Consider the following 25,395-nt stretch of genomic DNA (forward strand, 5'->3'; position numbering starts at 1 on the left):
GTGTGTTTACATAGCTGGTGATGTAAACAGAAAAGACGCCTCATCCGGATAAGTCACATACCAAAAAGGCAGACTATCTGTATTTATCTCGGCAACAGTGATTCATTTTTGTTTTCCTTGATATGTTTTAATTCATAGAAACAAGAAGCAATGGACTTCTACATCAATTTGAAGGTGAATTTCAGGGGGAATGCGAAGAATTTTCTTCTGTCAGGTTCCGAGACGAAGAGTTGGGAGTCAATGGAGGCCATGGTAAGCAAGGATAACGACGCTGATGTTTTCATAGCAGCGTTCACCTTGGCATACCTTTACGGTAGGCTGTTACTGAAGCTAAAGCTATCAACCATCGATCGCCGGCTGCTTATTTGCTAAATGTTGTATACCTTGTATAAATGATTGATACCCTGTAGTTGAAAACATTGTTCTAGCTATGACAATCTAATATTTAACAATTAGGGCCTAATGTTAGCTAGTAGTTACAGTAGCTACCGATCTAAACGAACACAAAATCAGTACTACAACAACATCCCAGTCGCAACAACATAATATCGAGCAATGCTAAAATAAGAGGCGCTGCTATTAATACAAGTGGATATATTACAATAGGCCTACATTGTGCTGAAGATACATTAGAAATTAATTTGTTGCCTGCCCTGTAGAGGGCATCCACGTAGATGAGTATACATGCGTCGTAACCATGTCAATGGCAACAACAACAGTAAAGATGACCAGTGACATTCTTGGTATGAGCGCATGAAGCCGTGGCTGTCAAAATAGACTAAGCAGAACCTTACTGACAGTTGTGGCTGCTTTGTGTGATGTATTGTTGTCTCTACCTTCTTACCCTTTGTGCTGTTGTCTGTGCCCAATAATGTTTGTACCCTGTTTTGTGCTGCTACCATGTTGTGCTGCTACCATGTTGTTGTCATGTTGTGTTGCTACCATGCTATGTTGTCATTAGAGGTCGACCATTATGATTTTTCAACACCAATACCGATTATTGGAGGACCAAAAAAAGCAGATACCGATTAATTGGCGGATTATTTTTTTTTAAAGAAGAAAAAAATATTATAATAAATAAATATATATTTGTAATAATGACAATTACAACAATACTGAATGAACACTTATTTTAACTTAATATAATATATCAATAAAATCTATTTAGACTCAAATAAATAATGTTCAATTTGGTTTAAAAAATGCAAAAACAAAGTGTTGGAGAAGAAAGTAAAAGTGCAATATGTGCCATGTAAAAAAGCTAATGTTTAAGTTTCTTGCTCAGAACATGCTGGTGGTTCCTTTTTAACATGAGTCTTCAATATTCCCAGGTAAGAAGTTTTAGGTTGTAGTTTTTATAGGACTATTTCTCTCTATACCATTTGTATTTCATATACCTTGACTATTGGATGTTCTAATAGGTACTTTAGTATTGCCAGCCTAATCTTGGGAATTGATAGACTTGAAGTCAAACAGCGCAATGCTTGAAGTACAGCGAAGAGCTGCTGGGAAATGCAGGAAAGTGCTGTTTGAATGAATGCTTACGAGCCTGCTGCTGCCTACCACCACTGTCAGACTACTCTATGAAATCATAGACTTAATTATAATATAATAACACACAGAAATACGAGCCTTATGTCATTAATATGGTAAAATCCGGAAACTATCATTTCAAAAACAAAACGTTTATTCTTTCAGTGAAATATGGAACTGTTCCGTATTTTATCTAACGGGTGGCATCCCTATGTCTAAATATTGCTGTTACATTGCACAACCTTCAATGTTATGTCATAATTATGTATAATTCTGGCAAATGAATTACGGTCTTTGTTAGGAAGAAATGGTCTTCACACAGATCGCAATGAGCCAGGCGGCCCAAACTGTTGCATATACCCTGACTGCTTGCACAGCACGCAAGAGAAGTGACACAATTTCCCTAGTTAAAATAAATTCATGTCAGCAGGCAATATTAACTAAATATGCAGGTTTAAAAATATATACTTGTGTATTAATTTTAAGAAAGGCATGGATGTTTATGGTTAGGTACACATTGGTGCAACGACAGTGCTTTTTTCGCGCTTGTTAAATCACCCGTTTGGCGAAGTAGGCTATGATTCAATGATAAATTAACAGGCAACTCATCGATTATATGCAACGCAGGACAAGCTAGATAACTACACATGGTTGATGATATTACTAGTTTAACTAGTGATTATGTTAAGATTGATTGTTTTTTATAAGATACGTTTAATGCTAGCTAGCACCTTACCATGGCTCCTTGCTGCACTCGCATAACAGGTAGTCTCTCTGCCACGCAGTCTCCTTGTGGAGTGCAATGTAATCTGCCATAATCGGTGTCCAAAAATGCAGATTACCGATTGTTATGAAAACTTGAAATCGGCCCCAATTAGTCGACCATTCCGATTTAATCGGTCAACCTCTAGTTGTCATGTGTTGCCGCCATGCTATGTTGTTGTCTTAGGTCTCTCTTTATGTAGTGTTGTGTTGTCTCGTCGTGATGTGTGTTTTGTCCTATATTTTTTTTTTTTTTTTTTTAATAAAACAATTAAATAATCCCAGCCCCCTCCCCCGCAGGAGGCCTTTTGGTAGGCCATCATTGTAAATAATAATTTGTTCTTAACTGATTTGCCTAGTTAAATAAAGGTAAAAAGATATATATACAAAAAATTCCCCAGTATCATCTATTATTCAGTTGCATCATTTTGGGATTAATTCATATTTAACCCAGTGACACTTTATTAACAACAGTCAGGCTATTGAGATGGAGGGCTACACTGCGTGCTACAGTTAATGTTGCTAGTTCTCTGTGGTTCTCATTTCCTTTTCATAACTACAATAACAGAACATGTTACTCGCCTATGATAGCTTGGTTCATGTTAGTACTATAGTCTTTTTGACGTCATTGTGGGTGGTATTGATTCGAGGGCGAGTCTGACACTTGAGGGTTCCGTCTCTCACTCCAGAGTTTAACAGCCCAGCCATATGATGTCAAAATAAACATTTGAGCCAAGCCACCTCATCTGACAACATCCCCTTGTGACAAGATGTGTCACTTTCCAAAGCAAGGCAATAAAATATCTTGCAATGGGCTGCATTCTCTTTCTTCCCACAGTAAAATGGGAAATCTTAATTTCAGTGAGTGCAAGACTGAATGGTAGATGCCAGTTGTTGTTTTTCCTATATGGAGAGTTTATGAGACTGTTTGCCTCTGAATCTCCTGGCAGCAGCAAGCTCAGACTCCATTGTCACTCTGCTGTCCAGTCACCAGTCACGGAGTTCATCCTCATTGAAAATGCCATTGTGTCTCCATGTTGCCATGGCATTGCCTTCAAGGAGACCGATCAATTTTCCTTTCAGGCATCATATGCTACATCATAGCCCTGCTTGTTCATTCAATGAGCAAATATGGGATACTACGGCATAGCCTAAATATAGCCGTGATAACATGATTGATTTTTGGCTCTTCTTGAAAGGATCACTTTTATTCAATTTGGAGGCGCCTGTCCTTTGTCTGAGATACAGCTTGCTGAATCATGTAATACACTGGTTGGTTTATAGATTGTGTCTTTTGTCTACAGGTGAAAAGGTCCTTTGGCCTGTGTAATCTACAAGTTACTTATTTTGATGAGGAGAATGAGGAGGTGAGTGAGCGAAGGGTTACGGCAATGTTAATTTGTTGGTACTGGTAATACAATGCTATTACAATGTTGTTGCAATACATTTCTGTTTTGTGTTTCAGGTATCCATAAACAGCCAAAGTGAGTAGTAAAACACATTTATTTTGTACCAAACATAATATTAATTCGTTGTTCAATGTAACATGTCCAATAATTATATTTTTCCTCTTCTAGTGGAGTATGAGGAGGCATTAAAGGTAGGTGGTAACTTAAATCTGACTCCTGTCCCTGCTTAGGCCTTATGATGACAAAAGGTTCAAGTGAAGTGGAACTGTTACCTGAGGCAGGATCCAAAATACACCTTTCAGTAACAAAGCAATACATTCCTCTGTTGATTTCATCAGAGTGCATCCAGGCAAGGGAACCGGCTGCACATGAATGTGTATGAGACCAGGGGTCAGCCCACGCGTGTGCCGGCCAAGGCCAGTGGAGGGGAGCCCAAGAGAGGGTTCCGTCCCCCACAGCACTGCCCAACCCTGGCTCAGGTGGTGAGCCGGAAGGTCCAGGCTGCTGTCCCCGAACAGGGCATGGTAAGGACAGAGCTATAGATATGCACACTACTGTATACTTCCTACTAAATAGTGCTGAGCGATTAACCAACATTTTGGTTATGTTTTGGTTTTTAAACAACTAATTGACCAATGTTGGTTAAATTATAGGGACCAAGTGGTGCAGCGGTTTAAGGCACTGCCGCGCAGTGCTAGAGGCGTCACTACAGACCCGGGTTCGATCCCGGGCTGTATCACAACTGGCCGTGATCGTAAGTCCCATAGGGCAGCGCACAATTGGCCCAGCGCCGTCCGGGTTAGGGAAGGGTTTGGCCGGGGTAGGCTGTCATTGTAATATAATAATTTGTTATTAACTGACTTGAATGGTTAAATAAATGTGTAAAAATATATTTTTATATATATATATATATATATATATATATATATATATATATATATTTGAATTCCATTTCGTTCATTTTTTTCTGTGTGCTCAATGCGCACATTCTCTAGAGATAAATTAGATCCAGCCTGAACTGTGTGATGTAGGAAGGAGTTGTAGATTCCAACAGGCCAATATTCTACATAGGTTAGCGCATAAAATGCGGTAATTAACTACAATGACCAAGATCCATTGCGTGAGGTGATATAGAGAGCAACGCTTCGTGGGGTATCTACCAGAAAATACACGATCTAAGTGATTGGTAGTGGCTATTTAGCATTCATAAAAGTATGCCTTATTTACTTTGAAGAACTACATTTTTAGATTTTGTCAGACTGCATAGGCAGCAGCTACATAGAGATGAGATGACTTGAAATAATAAAGTAATCAAATAAAACAAATGTAATATACACAACAACTAAAATATTTTATTAAAGTTCAGTGAATAAATGATGGTTGATAAGCAGTAATGGGCAGTCACTACCATCATCATGGGATTTTTATTCATTGCTTTAGTCTGTGTTACAGCATTCAACCCACATAATGCATAGTGTATTTAATGTTGTTTTTATAATCGAACCAAAACCAAACCGAACTGACCTCAAAGTACTAATCGCTCAGCACTATTACTCTTATATAGCTAATTCTTTCAAATTGGATGAGCTTTTGTGTCATTAGGTATTCATTTAATACATGTAAAGACCAAACTAAATCATTGCGTGTTCTAAAAATAAATATGACTTATTTGTCTGATTTCTCACCGATGTGTTTCTACTTTGGTTTCCAAGGTGATCATGAAAGAACTAAAGGGGACCAAAGAGGAAGATAAGACACCTCCAGCATGGTTTACATCTTACATGGAGAAGGTGAGGAGATGATTTGGAAATGACTGTGGTTTTATCGTCAATGAATGTACTGTTTAGAATCATACCACTTAACCTTGACATTATATGGTTGTATGTGTATATTTTTATAGATTGAAATTAAACTCACTAGCTAACCAGTAACCCAAACTCTCGTCATCCAGTTCAAAGACCAAGTAGTGAGGGAGGCAGTGGAGAAGATCTGTCGGGAGTTCTCGGGCCAGTGCTGCATCCACAAGCCCATTGGGGCTGAGGCCCAGATCCCTGAGGTGACCTCCTCCACCCTGCCTGGGGGTCCTAGTTCCACCCCTGCCTGCAGCAGCTGCCGGGGCCAGACCGCTGGGGGAGGATACCAGTGCAGGTGAGAAGGGGAGGAGGAGAAGAGAGGTGGCTTCGAGAAAGACTAGGGAGGACATTGACAAATGTGAATTAGTTCAAATGTGAGTTAAGGTAAATAAACACCAATGTAATCAGATATTTCTTACATGTTTTTGTAAATAGCCTACTCCCACATACTTTTAATTTAGTGCCTCCAACATACATTGTGTTGCTCCAGAACAAAGTAATTCCTTCGATCAGTTGTCATTTCCATTTCTTCAGCATGCGAAACCAAAGAAGATCAGTTTAAAAATCATCAGAAGGGCCTTTGTTTGGTGTGCCGCTCCCTGAATGTCTGGTTTCTTTTTCCCAGTGTGTGTACGTCCTGCACACTGTGTGAGCCCTGCAGCTTCTCCCACGACCCCAGCCACAACCTGGTGAGAGCCAGAACACCCCTCTCTATCCCTGAGCACGGCTCACCAGCCCCAGACCACAGCAGGTAAGACCAGGGTTGGAAAATATTACATATTGTAACAGTTAAATATTCACTTTTTGGAACCTCATTTAATGCTTATGGGGTGCCAATGTGAATTCATTCTTGTTTATGGGGCTGCTACGGTTTGATATGAGATGGCTCTCCATTTTGGGGGTTGTTTTGTGTTTGTAATTTTCAATCCTACAATGATCATTGTCATCAGAATGTTGTCAGAACTTTATCTGTCCTATGATGGCCAATCAGAAACCCTTGCATTCTCCACTTCCCTACCTCGTCCCCAGGTTCTACCGGCGAGGGGACCGGAGCTTCCGGAAGGCGGAGAAGCAGCGTCTGAAGGCTGAGAAGCGTCAGCTGAAGGCGGAGGTAAAGGAGATCAGGAAGCAGCTGAAGATGGAAAGGAGGGGCCTGCAGTGGAGTGCCGCTGGCGACGGGAGCTCCTCCCCCGTCCTGCTCCAACCCAGGGCCACCCAGGCCAACAGCCCAGAGTACGTCTTAAAGGGACAGTTCACCAAAATTAGATGAAAGGAGATACACTGAATACAAAGCCTTGCAAGCAGTATCTTAAGGTCAAATCAGTGAGAGGCACAGGTCTTGTCTCTGTAGTTAGACTGCTGTCAAAAGGAGGGAAAGGACAGCGAGAGTTGTGCTTTGTAGAGATGTTCTGTGGTTTAATAGTGTATTTTGGCGCTGTGTCCACTAGACGTCCCAAGCGACCCTGCCCTCTGGTGGTGCCAGCCATGACAGCCCTGTTCCTGGATGAGAACCTGCCTGATGGGACTCGTCTTCGCCCGGGCACCAAGTTCATCAAGTACTGGAAGATGAGAAACACTGGCAGCGTGAGCTGGAGCTCTGAGACCAAGGTACTATTATGGGATGAGGATGCACCTGGGATATGCACATTATCTGAGGTTACCATTGACAGCCACAGTACTCTTAGCAGAAAGGAGGACACGACAATGAGAGTTGAAAATTGACAGTCTCTTTCTCTCTCTACCCCCATCTCCTTTTCAGCTGAAGTTCATGTGGGGGAATCTGGCGGTGGCGTCGGGTGACCGCTGGCGTGAGGTGGCTGTGCCTTTCCTGCAGCCAGGTCAGGTGGGCGTGGTAAGCGTGGCCCTATGCGCCCCAGCCCTGGAAGGCTCATACACCTCCCACTGGCGTCTGGCACACGGTGGGGAGCAGTTTGGCCCTCGCGTCTGGTGCAGCATTGTGGTGGACCCCCTGGCCCCTGCAGCCGTGATGGCAGATGGCGTGCTGGTGTCGCCCTGCGTCACCCCTCAGGCAAGTCCACCCATCCTCTTGACTTTGGTTCTCAGTGGCCAATCCCAAACTGCTATACAATGCTGTAGTTCTCTGGAAAAGATGGTAGTAATCTCAGTTAAGTATGTATTCTGTCTGGGTAACATATTTCGATCTGCTGGTGCTCTACAGGGGAAGAACCCCCTCTCCACAGATAAGGGTGGGAAGTCTGGTACTGCAGCCTCTAGGGACAAGGCACTCATGTCAGTGGACCAAGACGAAGGAGAATACTACATTCCCTCTGTGGACCTGCTCACAGCCCAGGACTTACTCTCCTTTGAGCTGCTGGACATCAACATTGTTCAGGAAATAGAGAGCGTACCCAACAACACCCCGGCAGGTAAGCCTTCCATTGCTATTCACATGCTAAATCTGCAGGGTGTTCCTAATCAGTTGACTGCACTTAGGGTCTCTCCGTCTCTTTTTTTAAAATTTCTCTCTCATCCTCTCTTTCCCTTCCACACAGATATGACCCCGTGCATATCCCCACTGCCCCATGATGGTCCCCTGCAGGAGAAGCCCACCCTGGGGTTGATCCAGGAGGAAGCAGAGGCCCATCAGGCCCAGGGAGTCAAAAGCATCCAGCCGTCTCAGGGCCTGGGGCCAGGGGCGGAGGGGGGCCGGGTTCCAGCCCAGGAGGAGGGAGAGGAGGATATGAGCGGGACTCAGTTTGTGTGTGAGACAGTGATGCGCTCGCTCACACTGGAGGAGGCCCCAGACCACACACCCCTGCGTGGGAACTGCCCCGGCAAAGGTGAGTTTTTATTAATTAGTTCCATATTAAGCCTATGTTAATACCAGATTAAGGGCCATCACATAGTGTAACCAAAATTACTTTCCCTGATCTTCACAGTGGTCCGCCCAGCAGCTCAAGGTGGCTCCGCCTCCTCTTCTCTTAAAGGGAAAGGTGTTGAGAAGCGTTTGGAGGCGAGGTTGGAGAAAACCCGGGACATATTACCTGTGGCTCCTCTCACAGCCCTAGCACCACCCCAGATGGCTATACCAGAGCTGATGATGCCAGGTGATTGGCCCAACTTATCCTCCTGTTTTTAATTAGTTGATTGGTTGATAAATACCACTTGAGCTCAAATCTGGGCCCTGTTGTCAGGTAAAAAACAACAATTAAATAGTTTGACCGTTTGCAGATGAGGGTCTGGAGTCAGACATCGAGAGCATCTGCGTGGACGCCAGCGGGGACGAAGATAAAGGAGAGTTGACAGAGGGGAACAGGGGCCCCCGCAGCCGTTCCTCCTCTGCCTCATCCGAGGATTACATCATCATCCTCCCTGACTGCTTCGACACCAGCCGCCCGCTGGGAGAGTCCATGTACAGCTCCGCCCTCTCCCAGCCTGGCGACGCCCCCGACAAGCCAACAGACCCTGACCACCAGGGCCGTACCACTCCCGAGGGGGAGCACGATGAAGCAGAAGAGACGGTTTCAGGCTCCAGCAGCGCTAACGATATGCTGTGCACCTCCCAGACGTTGGACGCCGTGCCCCTAACCCCTGTGGTGGTGGCACCCCCTCGGCTCAACTCAGCTCTTACACCCAGGTGAGAAACCTTGGGCCAGCTGTGCTTGGAAATAGGTTTACAGTGCTAAATTGCTGAGATGTTCCAAAATGTAGATGTATATTGTTGGTGTTGTCTTCAGCCTAGACGGCAATGATCAGACCGAGGCAGCAGCGGAGTCCCTGGACAAGACTGAGGTCTACCAGCCGGGGGAGTCAGAGGATGGTAAGGAACACACACGGTCACATACTGAACAGTAGTTCCAGCAACTAAAGGAAACAAAGCGTTTTTGCTCGTCACATGAAGGAAGTTGGGCCTAACTGACGACAATGCCCTAACAGTAATAATGTTTTCTGCAAGCTGCAGTGCCTTTTTTTCTGTCTGGGCATTCAGCGGTAATATCGAAGTACAATATGTCTGCTTGGTTCTAACGAACGCAAGTACTAAGCACTAGGTCAATGGCTATGGAGTAGAGGTCTGCTTGGAGAGTTATTCTTGTCAAATAGCACCTTGTATACACTCTCCTCTAGAGCTCTACAACTTATCCATATGAGCATATCGGTATATCCTTTTCCCAGAACATAACCAACCAGTAATCTCTGTGGTTGTGTCTGAAAGGTTCCAAGCAGCCAGACAGCCAACCAGACAGCCCATCTGCTTCTGATGACTCAGAAGACAACTCCGAAGACCCTAGGTGGGACCCTGATGTGCAACTCAGTCAGTTCAGATGCTAATATTTTCCTAGATCTCTCTTGTTAAAGAGATTTGTTAAAGTGGAATGTCAATTTAATGATGTTCGTGTTGGCTGACCAGAAACAAAATGGTGTCAGTAAGACTCACTCCCTGGCCCTCTCTGTCTTGTTCCTTCTAGGCACCCAGGCATCACTGGAGGCCTGGTGAAAGGAGCCCTGTCTGTCGCAGCATCCGCCTACAAGGCTCTGTTCACTGGGCAGCCTGGCCCTGTGCAGGTCAGTCCTCAGTTCACTTCCTACATTACTGTTAATGATAGCATTCACGGTCATCCTTTTTGCAATCTCAGAGGATTGCTATATCATATCAACATGGTGGTTGAGACATCGAACTAGAATGCCACCAGTGTGAGGCTACTTTAACATGTCATTACTGACTAACAGTTGTTAGTATCTAGGAGGTGTATTTTAAACAGTATACTGTCCTTCCTGCAGCCCCCAGTGGATGGAGCCACCCAGGACACCATGATGGGGGTGCTGGTGGAGATGGGCTTTGGTGACCGGCCGCTCAACCAGCGGCTGCTGAAGAAACACAACTACAACCTGCTGGACGTGGTCAACGAACTGGTCCAGATGACCGACAATGACTGGTACTCCACCCGCTACTGAGGAGAGAGGGAGGAGGAGGAGAAAGAGGAGCAGGGGTGGCGTTATGGGTTTAACCTCTGATGCCTTGACCTCTTGTCTCTTCTTCCTCTCTTAGATTTGGCCCAAGTTGACAGGAGGTATCCTGATTTTTGACCTAGAGACATTCCCACGGACTTTGGGATATTTAGACTATCAAATAGCTACAGTATGTATGTATGTATGTATGTAGATTCATTTAACATGGCCGTTTCTGGCTGTTGGCTTTTGCATAGGAAAGGAGGAGACAGAAGGGGGGTGGATGAGGTGGGCTACTCTTTCCAGGAGAACACCTTCATTGTTGTGGTAACAAATGGCAAACATATCACAAGTTGCTATCGCCAAGCCATTCCTGTTAAACAGAATACTCACCCTTGAAATCATAGATTGGAATACAGGCTGAATATGCAGCCATAGACCAGGTATATTCAACAAGAGTTACAGGAAAAGGTGTGAGCTTAGCTGAAGGGGTGTTGGGTGTAATATTTATCACAGAGAGACAGAACCATATAGGACTTACTTCTATAAGCTGTGGCAATAGTCAACATTGTATGACGTTAATCAACTTCATAGAGTGTTTGAATAGTGGACACGTCAGGGTCCTCGTTCCAAGTGTGAATGACTGTCAGTGTTGAAGAACGCTATGCGTCGTTCAGATCACAGCAATTAAAAACACACACAAACACTCACCCCCACATGCTTAAACCTTTCTCAGCTTAACTGTTCAAAGTATCAGCGTACTGTGTCTTATTGATTGAAGATCATCATTCCCCTACTTTCTGTGATGTCGTGCCATGGCTGACAACATGCTATGGGTATTTGTGCGTAACGGTGTACACTTTAAGTATTTTTGAAATGAGGACCATTACATTGATGCACTCCATTTAATTCCATTTTGAGAGGGTATATTAATCACCATTCTTAACTAGGAGTATATTTGGGTTTAAAAATGAAAAATCATGTAAATATAATATACAAATGATTTCTTTTGTTGCACATGGAAGAAATAAATATTGATGCAAACCCAAAAGACTAGCTGCTCAAGAAGTGAAGGATGTTATAATTTTTTAATGTCCTGTTGAAGGGTTTTTATCAAGAAATGAATTAACCTTTACAAAATGTCTTCAATCTGCTCAATATTGTCCTCGGAGGGAGGGGGTTCTTTTCAGAACCATACAGGGGGCCTGGTGATCATGATATATCAAAAGCATTGACTCGTTCCACTTGGTATCATTCTTTTTTTTTAAATGTATGTCAAGTTCTTTCAGAACTTAAACTGAAATCAAGCATTATGTAACTAGTTTGAAATGCTTTTATTATTTTCCAATAAGGAAATGCTAACGTGTTTCAGGTGATCCTAGGAGGTAATTGTTGTTAAAAGATTTTTTGTTTTAGACTTGATTGCTTGAGGGCTGTTTCTGAAATGTAAAGGAAGATTTGCCTATGTTCTTCTGGTTGAAGCTTGCTCACGTCATTGTGCTTGAATTTCCACTGTACTAATATGTTTATATTTGAAGAAAAGATACTGGAAAGGTTTGCTTAAGTATTGTACACTAAGGGGAAATTGACAGGGTTGTGAGCATTGTGAAAAAGAATTAACACTTACAGTGGGCAGTCATATAATGTAGCAAATGGATGTTGGTAAAAATCATTAATACAACAACACGTTGAATCGACCCTATTTTGGAATAGTGCAGTCTTAATGGTTCTTAGGGTTAGGGTCTTACCAAAGGATAAGTGTCTGCTAAATGACTCAAATGTACAGTCCTACCAGGTGATGGTATCTGATTTATTGCCACTTTTGAGTCAACTTTTAGGGTGTCAAAGAGAAACTGAATTCAAGGACAATAAGGATTGTGGTCTTTTTAATTCATGTAAGCTTTTCCCACAGTGGAAAACTATATGTCAGAAATTATGGCAGGTTAATGGAGGTCAGAAACAGTGCGATTCATAAATGTCTACATGTACTTGAAACACTCATACCTTCCATATATGGGCAGGATCTTTTCATAGAGGGTGAAGAATGAGAACTTTTTGGGAGGGATAATGTGCAGATTGTTTGAACTCTTTCTGTGTTGCACTTAAGATTTACGTTGAATTGCATTGAATTCTAGGTCGGCAGAATTTAGCATTTGAATCAGGAAAAGTTTATACTCACGACCTCTACACAAGCCGGAATGTTGAATAAAATTATATTTTAATGTACTTTACCGGCATTCACACATGATAAAAATACATGCATTACTTGCCGAGCTCGTGCACGTGTTTACATGGTTTTGCTCATGCTTCATGTGAAATCTGAATGTAATTCTACTTCCCTGTGGATACTGTCTGACATTCTTTCCACCAAAAGGACCACAAAGACAACCGGTAAAGTACGTAAAAATATAATTGTATTCAACATTCTGGCTTGTAGAGATCGTGAAAGCAAACTTTCCTGGTTCAAACGCTCGTTTCTGCCGACCTAGAATTCAATGCAATTCTATGTTGGGTTCCCAGGCAATTAAAATACATAGGCTACCTGTGATGTACAAATATATTGTCTCTAATAAAAATCACTACACTTAGATGTCACTCCTTTTTTGAATAAATGGGAGTATACCTATTAAAGATGCACTATGCAGAAATTGTTCCGCCATTTTCTGGTTGCTAACGTTTGCCTATTTTCAGTTTGACTACTAGCAAGTGCAGTGTAAATAATAATTGTACCCTCTAAACCACTGAAATATTTTCCATAACTAAAAATATTGTATTTTCAGCTGTTTGAAGCTGGTGTACAAAACTGAAAGTAAAAGACTCGAAAATAAAACAATCACGGGAAGCATAAAAATAGAACACTTCTTAGACCTCCCTTCGATGAAAATTACAGATCGAGTACTCCTCTTTGAGTTTGTTCGTGTTCCCAAAAAAGTTACATATAGCCGCTTTAATTCTTTCCTATAGGTGGCAGCAAAATTACGCTGCGTCACCTTCATCTGGATAGGGAATTGCTCCACTGCTCAGTGAGTATGTGACCAACATAAGAAGAATATTAGACCATTTTCACGACTGCTGTGAGGCGTATTGTGTGGAGTTAGATTACAGATAATCTTGATGACGGCGCCGTCATTATAAATCGTAACACCCCATAAACAAGGCAAGTAAACACAGTGAAACAAGTTGTTTTCTTCAGGGGTGGCAGAGAAACGAAACTTATCACAAGACTTGTATGCGGAGTGTTATAAATGCGTAGTCAAATTTCTGTTTAGATTAAAACTAACGTTCGCCCACGGTTATTTGCTAAATTGTAGTCTTAATTCACATAAAATGTTTGATGTATGGACAAAGCCGAATTCGATCTAATTGGTTCATATTTATGGTGTCTGCGATGTTAGACATCGTCTAATTGTATGCATTTAAGATAATCTCCATTGAAATCCACCAAGACAGCAAAGCACATACAAACATACATAAAATATAATCTTTTGTCGTCACAAATATCAAATAGTAAAGTATCATTATATTGATGTGAAGCAACTAACATTACAGGCAACTTCCAAAATAAAGGAAACACTTGCGTAAAAGAGGGATACAAAGTATATTGAAAGCAGATGAGTTAATTGAGCAATTAACATCCCATCATGCTTAGGGTCATATAAAAAAATCCCCAGTTGCCTATTATTTTGGCTAGAAGAGAGCTCAGTGACTTTGAAAGAGGGGTCTCAGGAGTGCATACTGGTACCCACAAGATTTGTAAACAAACAAAAATTTGCCCAACTGGGGACTATTTGCAGGTCACCACAAATAAAAGGTTATTTCTAGGGGGGGGGGGTTAAGGTTAGGGAAAATAGGCTTTTGAATGGGAGTCAAATGTTTCCCCGCAGGTGTGTGTGTGTGTGTGTGTGTGTCTCAGTAACCAAATCTCAACACAATTGAACACTTATGGGAGATTCTGGGGCAGCGCCTTATACAGCGTTTTCCACCACCATCAACAGAACACCAAATGTAGACATTTCTTGTGGAAGAATGGTGTCGCATCCCTCCAATAGAGTTCCAGACACTTGTAGAATCTATGCCAAGATGCATTGAAACTGTTCTGGTGGTTCGTAGTGGCCCAACGCCCTGTTAAGACACCTGATATTGGTGTTTCCATTATTTTGGCAGTTACCTGTATGTATGACTGTCTCTTTAGTAGGCATGGGAGCTGGTTCCAGTCAACCCAGTGAGAATGATGAGCAGGCCATCGTACCCCAGCAGGACAGGAGAAAGACCTCTAACAGGAGACACTCTGAGGAAACACTGGACTGCCCAACCTGCCAGGGCACGGGCCGCATCCCACGAGGCCAGGAGAGCAAATTGGTGGCAGTGATCCCCTGCTCCGATCAGAGGCTGAAACCACGACACACGTAAGACCTTGTTGAGATTTACAGCAACAATTGTTTTATTTCCCACATGCAGCATTTAGGTCTTTTAAGTCTATGGTGTGTAGAGATGCTCAGTGTGTGCAAAGTATTATTGTGTTCTGTGAGTGGGCATCTGTATCTAGGTGTGTTTTGTGTATACTGCATGAAAACACTTGTGGTATGTTAAAATGGCCAATGCAATGCAGGGTAACAATGAATTAACTTACTGTAATAGATTTCCATTAACAAGCTTTTTAGCTAAACTTTCTCTAGCAATGTGGTCGTTCACATGCTAGTCGGAACACCCGGCTTGCTGATTCCTTGAACGCAGCACATGTAAACAACCAGTTAGCAAGTTGTACATTTTAGAGTTTTCTAGTTCCAACTAGCAGTTGAATGCAGCATGACTGGAGAGAGGAAAACTAGCTGTTATTTGCAGAGGTTTGGAGCTTTTTGTTATTGGTCTACTAACCACATGGTGATGTCACCATGGAAATATAAAACACCTGCCCATGCAAACCTGCTGATTAGAACATCCTGTGTAGATTACATTTTCAACCAGCAAAAAAAAAAGCACACTTTTTACAGTGTTAATTTCATCAGCTGTTGTACAATGTGATATTAAACAAAGAAAAAAAAACATATTGACTGCACTGGGCCTTCAATCAATACTCAACTTGTACATATCATGTCCCCCTACAGGAAGTTGTATGTCACTGTGTCGGTGACGCTGTGCCTGCTGGTCAGCTCGCTGGTCCTCTTCTTCTTGTTTCCTCGCAGTGTCATCCTCTCACCCGGGGCTGTCGAGTCTGTCTATGTTTACTTCACCCCGACCACTGTCCAAATGAACATCACGGTGAGACCTCATTGGCCTTATTCATTCATATACCACACAGTCGGTTTCTATCTGGGCTATGCCATAAAAGTATTGGTCTCTTCCTCTGCATCACTGGAGTGTTTTTGGAGATGAATGTAATAATCGCCTTGTGTCTCTCCCATCACAGAACATCCTGAATATTACCAATGACAACTTCTTTACAGTTCAGGCCTACAACTTGACAGTGCAGGCTCTTTTTGATAAAACGGTTGTGGGCAAGGCTGATATGAAAAATGTCACCACCGTCAAACCACTCACGGACAAAACGGTGAGCACCTCCCATCATTACCAACTCCTATATTGCGGAGATGTTAGCTTCTGAAAGCCTCTAAATATTGTTACTTGACTCACTAACGCTCTTCATTATTTCCCCTGACAGTTTGCCTTTGAGATTCCTGTCACGCTAGTGGAGGAGGGTCTGAAGTAAGTACAAGTATAACCTTGGTTAAATTATGTCTGGTGCTGATTATTCCATCGCGTCAGTAGTGAGACATAAAGCTGCTTTTGTGGCTGTTTGGTCACACAAAGTGCCATGGTAACACACTTACAATATAGTGACGCAGTCCTTTTAATTTAGTTGTGCTGTAAAGTTGGCTTATTTTGATTGTGGCATGTTGTCATGTGAAAGTAATGTAACTCATTCGCTGTAAATGTGAGAATTTATTTTGTGTGCTCTACAGACAGTTATTCTCTTCCTTTTTCTTGGCTAGGTTTAAATAATGTATATAGACTGAGCAAAACTGTAAATGTTTTTTTTTTTGTGTATTTAGAGCAACTTTGAGGCATGACTATCAAATGTTTGAACAGATATTAAGTATTTGTCTTACAAAAGTACATAAACTAGCATAACCTGCTTAGCTGGGAGCACTGGCATGTGCAATCCATCTCCATTTTTTTTCCATGTGTTGCAGGCTAATTGTCACTAGCAGTAGCAATTCCTTTTCACAAAATGAAAGTGCCTCTGGACTGAAAGTAGTCAAAAGCATTCCCACCGGGCACACCCATGTCTTTTTAACGTGGATACTTGGTTAAAATTTGGTTAACATGTTGATCAATAAGATTTCAACCTATATTTACCCACTCAAAAAGACAGCCAAAAGTTAGATGAATTTCCATTGTGTTGTCACTATGCTTTCAACCAAATTCCATTGGAATAACAATTCGATTTTTGGTTGTCGTCACCCCAAATGTATATCACTGTGCTTTCAACCATTTTAAAAGCCCAGCAAAGTTCAAATGGGAAGGCAATGTCATATTTTGTTTATTGATAAAACAGATGGTTTTCACTGCACTTCTTTTAAAAGCAGATCCAAATGGCCTAGATTGCAGTTGAGATTACATTAAAAGTATATGGTGCAACTGATCAATGCCTTTTGATATTCTGCACAGATGACAGAACTTGTGAAGATCTCCACAGACCTGTGAGGACCTATGTGTGCTTTTTGAACATGCAGACTTTATATGGTTACATAAGAAATGTATAGTTACAGTATCCTCAATGTGGCTTTGGATATGTTACTCATTTTAAGGTTGAATGTTACGTTCTCTTGTAAGATAGCCTTAACTTTAAGCAATTTACTGTATTACAAAAGTAATATTGAATTGTTTGGTTGACAACGCAACCAAATATCAACATTTTTTAAAGGAGAGGTATGGGTAACTGTCAAAATAAAGGAAACACCAACCTAAAGCGTCTTAATAGGGTGTTGGGCCAGAACAGCTTCAATGCACCTTGGCATAGATTCTACAAGTGTCTGAAACTCTATGGGAATGCGACACCATTCTTCCATGAGAAATTCTGTAATTTTGTGTGTTGTTGTTGGAGAACGCCATCTCAGGTGCACTCCAGAATCTCCCATAAGTGTTTTAATTAGGTTGAGATCTGCTTACTGATACGGCCATGGCATATGGTTCACCTCATTTTCATGCTCATCAAACCATACAGTGACCACTCGTGCCCTGTGGATGGGGTACTTATTATCCTATTGGGCGTAGCCAAAATAGTGGCCTGCCAAGCATTTTTATACATGACCATTATCATGATGGGGATGTTAATTGCTTAATTCACTCCGGATACCGGTTTCAATATTAATTTTATCCGTCGTTTACGCAAGTGTTTCCATTATTTTGGCAGTTACCTGGATCTGCTGCTTGGCTAGTTCCATCTGAGCCACTGGCTTAGTCCCATAGAGTACCACAGTATGAGTCATAATTCCCATAAAACTTAGCAGTCAAGCAAGGAAATGGTTCCAATCGTTTTTCCACCATTCATTTTTCCCATAGGGGATTTTAGAAACAATTAAAATAAGGGCTGTGTTTCGTATAGGCTTACCCTGGCATGATATTTTTGATAACCGTGTAGTCTCTAGGACTGTGACATATCAATATATTTGCCTGTATTAACCCCTAAAAAATTAAACGCTAAGCCACATTAGCAGCTAACATCGTACAGAACTACAAATGCCATGATGATCTGGATGAGACTGCCAAATCGAGGCAAAAGTAAGAATCTTTGGATTAACTATCTAAATGTAGTAATTAATATATTTCTTGTGCAAGTTTTAAATTAACACTATTTGTTAGCAAAGGTGCCAGCTAGAGATGACGCGCAGGGATTTGTAGTTTTGCATGAAGTCTACTTTGATGCTAATTAGAGTTTTAGAATCTGAGTAAATAGAGGCGACTATATTGATAAAAATCACCTTGTCTGAGAGATTTACATGGTTACAAAATGTCACGCCATGGTACGCCTACACGAGATGTTTGAAGGTTTTAATCATCTGCTTGGATAGTTCCATCTGTGCCACTGTCTTAGTCTGGTTTTAATTCCAGTTTGTCTACAAATTAACAATGTTATGTTGTATTCATGAAGCCATCTTAACCAAAAATCTAAATGAAAGAATACGATTAAATTAAACTTTCAATGCACTTTTTAAATAGTTTGAATTTATTTAGTCCTATTCTTGAACTTTTTGGTTAAGATGGAGATCCAACACACATTATACATTTGGAATTACAGCCAGATTAAGTCATTGGCACAGATGTACCTTCTACTTGATAGTTACATCTCATTCAATTTGAAGTCAACCAGAGCTTGAAATGCTAGGCCTATTGTATTGTCTATTTTTAGGTTAATTCTAGGTTGAATTTAAACAACTGTTGATGACTTTGCAAATGCGATATAGGCCTAGATAGCATCATTGATGGTAAGTGCTAAAGTATGATCATATTTGAATTTACTCTGTTAAACCTACCCTTTGGAATTACTTTGATAGCAACAGTGAATTTATTTCGTTTTAAAGTGGAGATCTCTCAATAATAATTGTCACGACAGCACATTGGTAATAGTCAATGACAAATCTCATAGCTAAACTGGGCTTGGTTAAAACCCTGAATGGGAGACTCAAGGGTAGCTGTAGATGGATGAATTCTTCAGTAGGAGGTGCTGCCCAGCCTATTGTTTTTTTTTTTCTGATAGTGGATATAACATTGAAGTTCTGACTTTGTTTTAAAGGTACAAATTCAACATTTTATACAATGTCTCAAATGTGGTTACCATGATGACATACATAATCCTGTTGTTGAAATTTCACCCTCAAAACAACAGTTGATGACTTCTTTTCAAATCAATGTATTTTCCATATATTTCACGTCACAATACGTTGTCAAATTACATTGAAACAGCGCTAATTCAACTAGTTTGTGCCCAGTGGGTTGTTTTTGAAATCCTATCTTTCATAAGGAAATCCTGAAGTTATTCATGATTTTATCCTATTTATTCTTCCCAGCAATTACTGCAAGAAATCTACAATCCAGATCCACACGTTATTTGTCCATCTTCAGTGAGTATGTGCCCAGTCAGTCAGTATGGGTAAAACACCCCCCAAATGTAGCTTTGCTCCCACATATTATCCATTTAGATTATAATGCATATATTCAACAATGAACAAGAATCATGTTGAATCTGTGTTCAGTGGGAAAAAAATGTAATACCATAATAGTTCATGACTAAATGTTTTGATGATAAACCGACACACAACTTCACCCACCTAGTAAACCAATGGGGTCAGAGACTGACCTATTTATATCTTATTAGTGGTTAAACTCTGAGGAAGGGATATAAAAGGGCTGTATTGCTTGTTAACATGGCCCAGTTTTTACAGTGATGGTTTAAGAGAGTTTATTTCATGGTTGCGGTTAGGAAACCTTAATAGCTGGCTGACCTAAAGTCTGGTACAATTACATAAATTATCATTACATTTCATAAATACTAGATGAAAAATGGTATAATCTGTAACCATCCTCCTCCCTCAGGATGTCAATGACTGTCTACTACTTGGCCCACTTTGAGCAGCTTTCCCTGGACACGTTTGAATACATCGACTGTGGGTCTAACACCACAACACCCCACCTCATCAACCCTACACTCTGAGACCAATGGCTCCATTAGGGACAGGATGACAAGGGTGAGGGGAAGACTGAGGAGCAGGTCATGAGGTGAACTGTGGAGAACAACTGTGTGACAGTGTGGTCAAAAACCATATGGTTTTTCTTGCGAAATCCAAATGTTATGGGGAAGAAAGAAACAACAAAAATGTGTAGCTTGAAATTCAAATTAAAGCTCTAAAATGTTCTGTTTGTCTTTTTTATGCACCTCTGTAGAGCTTTATAAGTAGGGTCATCGCTGTGGTTGGAGGCTCTGCACTGTGAAAATTACTTTTTTGCCACTATATCCTACTGAAAGAGCTACTCTGAAACTGAAAGACTACAAATTTGCACAAATTTAATTCAGATGTTATATTTGTGCATAATTTCCTATAAAACAGATTGTCGGTGCACTTCTACAAACAAGTCAATTACTTTTGTATGTGTTTTAATTGGTTAAAGTAGATAAAACCATGTAAGTATTCTTAACGTTATGCATACAACTATGTAGCCTTGATCACAGAACTTTTCTATGGAATCACATGGGAATTACAGTTCTCTGTCTTTGACTACTGACCATACATGTGATTTCTATGTTAAACCTTCATCTCTAATTGTATACTAATTCTAACAGCTCTAACAAGATCTGGATATGAGTTCACCTATGGTTTTTCTGTGTCACTGAAATTAGATTATTAGTGAGGGAAATTTTTTTAAATTGTTTGGAATCCACATAGACTTGTAGTGTCACCACGGGTATTTTTGGAATGGGGAAACTAACTAATTTACTCCCTTGTTCTTGCACTACAGCAAAATCATGGCAATGTTTCTTATGCTCTGTTCAAACACTCTTAATATTTACTTCCTCTATTTATGTTAAGGGTTTTAGTGCATTGTTTCCACCTTTGTCAGATCAGTGAAAAACGTTCTATGCATTTTAAAAGATTCAATAATGAAATCACAAAGCCTGACAAAATAGAATACAAGTTCCCTGTTTGGTCACATAATTAAAGGATGTTGTATATTTAAATGGCCGCTAAGTGGTGCTAAAGTTACATAGAAAAAGTTTCCTTGATGACAGTTGGGTCCAGTCCATATGGGTCGTCTTCACCAATGACTGGATATGGGCTCTTCACCACTGCTGGGAGTACTGTATGGACTGTAATGTCGAGAAATAAAAACACTCCTATAATCTTATGTACTGTATATCAATAATACATAGCATTATCACGGTGTATCCCATTCACTCACAGAGTATCTGTTGTCAATCTTAGCACTGTACTGGAGCTTGTTTTTGCAGTGTGAACATTCCGTCACGGCTGGAAGACAAGAAGGAGAAGATAATGGCATGTTAGTGGATACTACGGTCAAGAGAGGAAGTCATCAAAAGTGCTCATAGAGTACTCCAAGACTCTGTACAGATTTGTTGTAATCTGCGTTGTTCTGTTACTAAGAACATGTTATCCTTCCTGTCAACTGGTCCAGTTGTCTGAGACTGTAGTCTCACAGTTGATAATTTACCTGCAAAATAGCACAATGCAGGTGGCCATGCCAATGAACTGTACGTGACCCATGTCAACGGGCTGGCGACTACTTCTAGTCATTTCTCTCCCACGACAGGCACTCACTGGGGGTTGCATCCAGTAAGAATGAGACAGGGAAAAGTATTTTTGAAGCAGAATATTATTACCACTACCTGAACTTGTAACCAAGCATTTTCTCCTGTTTGTTTCTACTGAACACAACCCAAGACTTGGCTGCCTGCCACAAACCTCAGGTTTCCAATCCCCATAACTCCTTATCTGTGATATTTGAGACACTACACAGTAGGAGTGCAGAGCATGGCCCCATATATTATTTAACAGACCCCATTCTAATGAGAGGACGGTAGAGCGTGACACCCTCTGCTACTGTGGAGACTTGATTTGGTCAGGCTAGAGCCATTAAAATGATCAAACTGTATAGACAGTTGGTTCTATTTTAGTCCCGGGTACCCACGTGACCGCACATTTTTGTTCAATACCAGCACTAACACACCTGCTTCAATTATTGATGTTTAGATCATAAACATATGTTGTGCTTGTGCTGTGGTCCTGTGTTTTCCCCAGGACTGGAGTTGGGACACTTGACTAGTGTAGACCACTCCGATCTGAGCATTCCTCCTAAATGGGAGGTTTTCTGTTTGTGGTGAGGATGTGTGTCCATGTCACCTCTGGGGGATAGGCTGTTGTTGACTCAGTTAATGGAAATCATTGATGTGCCTGCAAGCAAGAAGCTACCAGATTACAGAGATATTCATGAGTCAATAGAAGGCTTTGGAGAGTAAATTGTAATTCCATTGTTCTCAAAGTGTTGGAGTCAATTGGGGATTAATGGCTCTGGTATTGTGGGCTACTTGCTGGACGACAAGGCAAAGTCATGTTGGAACATGAGCCCACAGATATAACTCCTTAAACAGAAGCCTCTGGGCATGGAATTGTTTGCTTATGAGATGTGATTACCTTATTTGCCTGAATTACAGTCAGAAGATGGTTGTGGTTGCAGGTTCAGAGATTTACAAATAAGTATGCAAAAGTCCCTTTTCTGAAAGGCCTAGTCATGAGACATAACATGAGCATGTCTGGCTTATAATGAATATGGTTTTGTTAGTAGTTTGTCACCCTTTTAGGTACAACAAAAACGGTGCAAATTAAACATTTAGATATTACCTGGCTGCTGAGCTGGTGCGTTAGACTCTGCCAGTGGCTTTGAGCTTGGCTCTGAAGGGTCCTTTGTCATCTGCACAAACAAAACAGGTACTTGTAAATGCTGTTTACATGAGGCACCCTGACATGCAGCAGAAACACCACATGCACCTGAGATATTTTGCACATAACTAGGGGTGTTGTACACTACTTCACAGTTTGTAAACAGTTGCACACCTCAGACAGGGAGGGGTTCAACCCAAGTGACGGGTCGGTTTTACACCCTCCTTTTAGACAGGTGTTAATGGCCTCCAAGTTCTGAATACCTGTCAATGTTGAACATCCAAAATGTGGTGGAGTTGAGATCCCATACAATGATCCCTGTTCTCAATACCAAATTACCACAAGGAACTTGCAAACTTACTTGTAAGTGATAATGGACTGTGTTGCAGCAATTAACTTTGAATAAGAACAGAGTGTAGCACCTTTCTCTGCTGTTTCAAGAGGTGCTTGAATATATAAGCGTAAGCCAATTACATTTAATGCCACCTGATGGTGGGAGTGAGGGATTCAGATGTTTTCCTGAATTTCAAGGCTATTCATTGGTTCTCGGTCAGTGCTGGCACACATGAAACATTCAGCCGAGGCGTAAGGTATGACCAGAGGGACACAAGCTTCAAAACTAATAATAGGAAATGAGGTTGACCCCTCACATGGGTGTCGCATGTCCGACTTTGGTTTCCACCTCCGGTGTTAATCAATTATGGAACAAGCCTACTGATGGTAGCCTACCTGCTGCTTGGCCCTGGACATCCTGCGGTCCACCATGGTCTGCCGGCGCCGGGCTTCCCAATGCATAGCAGACATCCTACACCAGCATCTGTGGGAGAGTGGAGCTAACTATCATTAAACCACAGTGCCAGTGCTGTAACCTGATAGACAGACAAGCCCCTATATCACCGTTTCGCCAATTCTGATTAATGACAGACCAACACAATGTCTTGTCTTTGTCTTAATATAAACAGGGGCCACTGATGTTATTCCCTCTATGTCTCCACACTGCTGCATTAGGAGTTTCAATGAATGTGTATAAAAAAAAGGCAATAGATGTCCCTGGATAGTATAAATATAACCTAGAGTAACCACACTAACAGCCAATAATTAAAGAAAATCATGTAAGACATTAAAATGAACCTCTTGATGTACTGGATCTGCTATGTTGATTATTAATCTAGGTTAACCAATTGAAATAAGATATACAATGAGGAATGTAGCAAAATAAAATGATTTGCAAGTACAGCTACTTTAAAATATTACATTGATAAGGAAAAACATATATACCCTGTTAAATTCAGCATGCAAAAATGACAAAGAATTATTGGATCTTTCACTTACAACAATCCCTGGAGAAAAAAAAGCTGTTTTGCCCTCAGAGGCAAGGTGGACTTCAGCAGCCTAAAGCAGGTAGCTAATGATGACGTTGACTACCTCTATTTTCCATCTTCAAGTATTTCCCACCTGCCTCGCAAGTTACCTAGCAACTGAACGCTCCCTTGAGTTGGTGGCGTCATAGATAAAGGTAAATAATTACTCACCCCAGTAGTTCACCCTCTGGAGATACAATTCTCACCTGAGGAGTCTGGAAATCTCCAACCCATTTGATCATGTAATATGTGCAATGCACGTTTGGTAACTTACCAAATGCATTGTCGTTCTGCAATAGTTTTGCACCAGTGAATCTTTCAGGCGTAAGCTTTACAATATATGGATGTATTTCCCATATTACTCGGTAGAGGGCGCTACTGTCGTGTTTAGTAAAACAGACCCCCTTTTTTTTAACCACGCAAGTCGGTTATTAAGAACAAATTCTTATTTACAATGACAGTTTAGGAGCAGTGGGTTGACTGCCTTGTTCAGGGGGAAATCGACAGAGTTGTATCTTGCAGGCTCAGGGTTTCGTTTTCTTGCCCAACGCTTTACCACAAGGCTACCAGCTCCTTTCTACTGATTCAGTCTGGAGGCCTTTTTTCTTGCATTCAAATTCCAATTGATCAAAGCTTTTATGTTTTTTTTTTAATCTAAAAAACATAGGCCTATTTGTTTTTCTAGACTTTTTTTCTCATACAAAGCAAACACAGTAATTGCCAATTACAATACATAAGTAGATGCATAGACAGTCTACTTAGAAACATATATTCTGCATGATATATTCAGTCCTAAAAGTTCATTGGTGCCCAATTTATCATTTTCCAATTGTTTGTTAAGATAGCAACTGCTCTGTGAATGTAGCGGCAATTAATAATTGTCCATTGTATATTGAGGTTGTTCCCTTGTGATAATGACAGTAAAATGTATGTGTTGTGTGTGTGCGTAGATCGAGGGAATTTACAATGAGAGAAGAAGCACAGTATTTTTGATTTGATTTGCTTCACTGGAAAGATAATTTGTCAGTGATTTGAATGTTGACTGCGTGTAATTACTGAGTTCGCTCAGAGGCAGACCCTTCGGCATGAAATCCTACTCTGCAGGAAAGATAATTAT

General features: G+C 41.1%; 2 protein-coding genes across 7 annotated transcripts; both read left to right on the forward strand.

Annotated features, from left to right (window-relative positions):
• The first annotated feature begins 23 nt into the window (after positions 1 to 23).
• Positions 24 to 13,053, forward strand: LOC139364808 (next to BRCA1 gene 1 protein-like). 3 transcript variants are annotated; one of them, XR_011626500.1, is made up of 19 exons: positions 24 to 252; positions 3,600 to 3,662; positions 3,761 to 3,779; positions 3,873 to 3,895; positions 4,043 to 4,228; positions 5,417 to 5,494; positions 5,656 to 5,852; positions 6,183 to 6,308; positions 6,587 to 6,790; positions 7,006 to 7,165; positions 7,317 to 7,586; positions 7,737 to 7,944; positions 8,071 to 8,358; positions 8,458 to 8,625; positions 8,750 to 9,155; positions 9,256 to 9,338; positions 9,732 to 9,830; positions 9,985 to 10,081; positions 10,298 to 13,053. XR_011626500.1 is itself a non-coding variant. In XM_071101909.1 (19 exons), the coding sequence occupies exons 1-19, from the start codon at positions 151 to 153 to the stop codon at positions 10,469 to 10,471; spliced, it is 2,928 nt and encodes a 975-aa protein (XP_070958010.1). In that variant the 5' UTR covers positions 24 to 150; the 3' UTR covers positions 10,472 to 13,053. The 3 variants fall into 3 exon arrangements, 1 of the variants encoding a protein (XP_070958010.1); XM_071101909.1 differs by having other exon boundaries at positions 9,732 to 9,807; XR_011626501.1 differs by lacking the exons at positions 9,985 to 10,081; positions 10,298 to 13,053 and having other exon boundaries at positions 9,261 to 9,338; positions 9,732 to 9,802.
• Positions 13,054 to 13,358: 305 nt separating this feature from the next.
• On the forward strand, positions 13,359 to 21,362 carry LOC139364823 (transmembrane protein 106B-like). 4 transcript variants are annotated; one of them, XM_071101954.1, is made up of 7 exons: positions 13,359 to 13,488; positions 14,658 to 14,871; positions 15,571 to 15,724; positions 15,873 to 16,013; positions 16,125 to 16,168; positions 19,534 to 19,587; positions 20,060 to 21,362. In XM_071101954.1, exons 2-7 carry the CDS (start codon positions 14,663 to 14,665, stop codon positions 20,175 to 20,177), a joined length of 720 nt encoding a protein of 239 aa, XP_070958055.1. In that variant the 5' UTR covers positions 13,359 to 13,488; positions 14,658 to 14,662; the 3' UTR covers positions 20,178 to 21,362. The 4 variants fall into 4 exon arrangements, with proteins under 4 accessions (XP_070958055.1, XP_070958053.1, XP_070958054.1 ...); XM_071101952.1 differs by having other exon boundaries at positions 13,428 to 13,622; XM_071101953.1 differs by having other exon boundaries at positions 13,436 to 13,622; positions 14,661 to 14,871.
• The last annotated feature ends 4,033 nt before the right edge of the window (positions 21,363 to 25,395 follow it).

Source organism: Oncorhynchus clarkii, chromosome 13 (genome assembly GCF_045791955.1).
Source record: "Oncorhynchus clarkii lewisi isolate Uvic-CL-2024 chromosome 13, UVic_Ocla_1.0, whole genome shotgun sequence".
In the NCBI taxonomy this organism is placed as follows: Eukaryota; Metazoa; Chordata; class Actinopteri; order Salmoniformes; family Salmonidae; genus Oncorhynchus; species Oncorhynchus clarkii.

Bases quoted from the DNA above. Each gene is read 5' to 3' on its own strand.
- LOC139364808 (XM_071101909.1), top strand. From the start codon at position 151: ATGGACTTCTACATCAATTTGAAGGTGAATTTCAGGGGGAATGCGAAG. The intron at 9,808-9,984 runs GTGGGACCCTGA...TGTTCCTTCTAG, and splicing joins GACAACTCCGAAGACCCTAG to GCACCCAGGCATCACTGGAG. The intron at 10,082-10,297 runs GTCAGTCCTCAG...TCCTTCCTGCAG, and splicing joins GGCAGCCTGGCCCTGTGCAG to CCCCCAGTGGATGGAGCCAC.
- LOC139364823 (XM_071101954.1), top strand. From the start codon at position 14,663: ATGGGAGCTGGTTCCAGTCAACCCAGTGAGAATGATGAGCAGGCCATC. The intron at 16,014-16,124 runs GTGAGCACCTCC...TTCCCCTGACAG, and splicing joins AACCACTCACGGACAAAACG to TTTGCCTTTGAGATTCCTGT. The intron at 16,169-19,533 runs GTAAGTACAAGT...TATTCTTCCCAG, and splicing joins CTAGTGGAGGAGGGTCTGAA to CAATTACTGCAAGAAATCTA.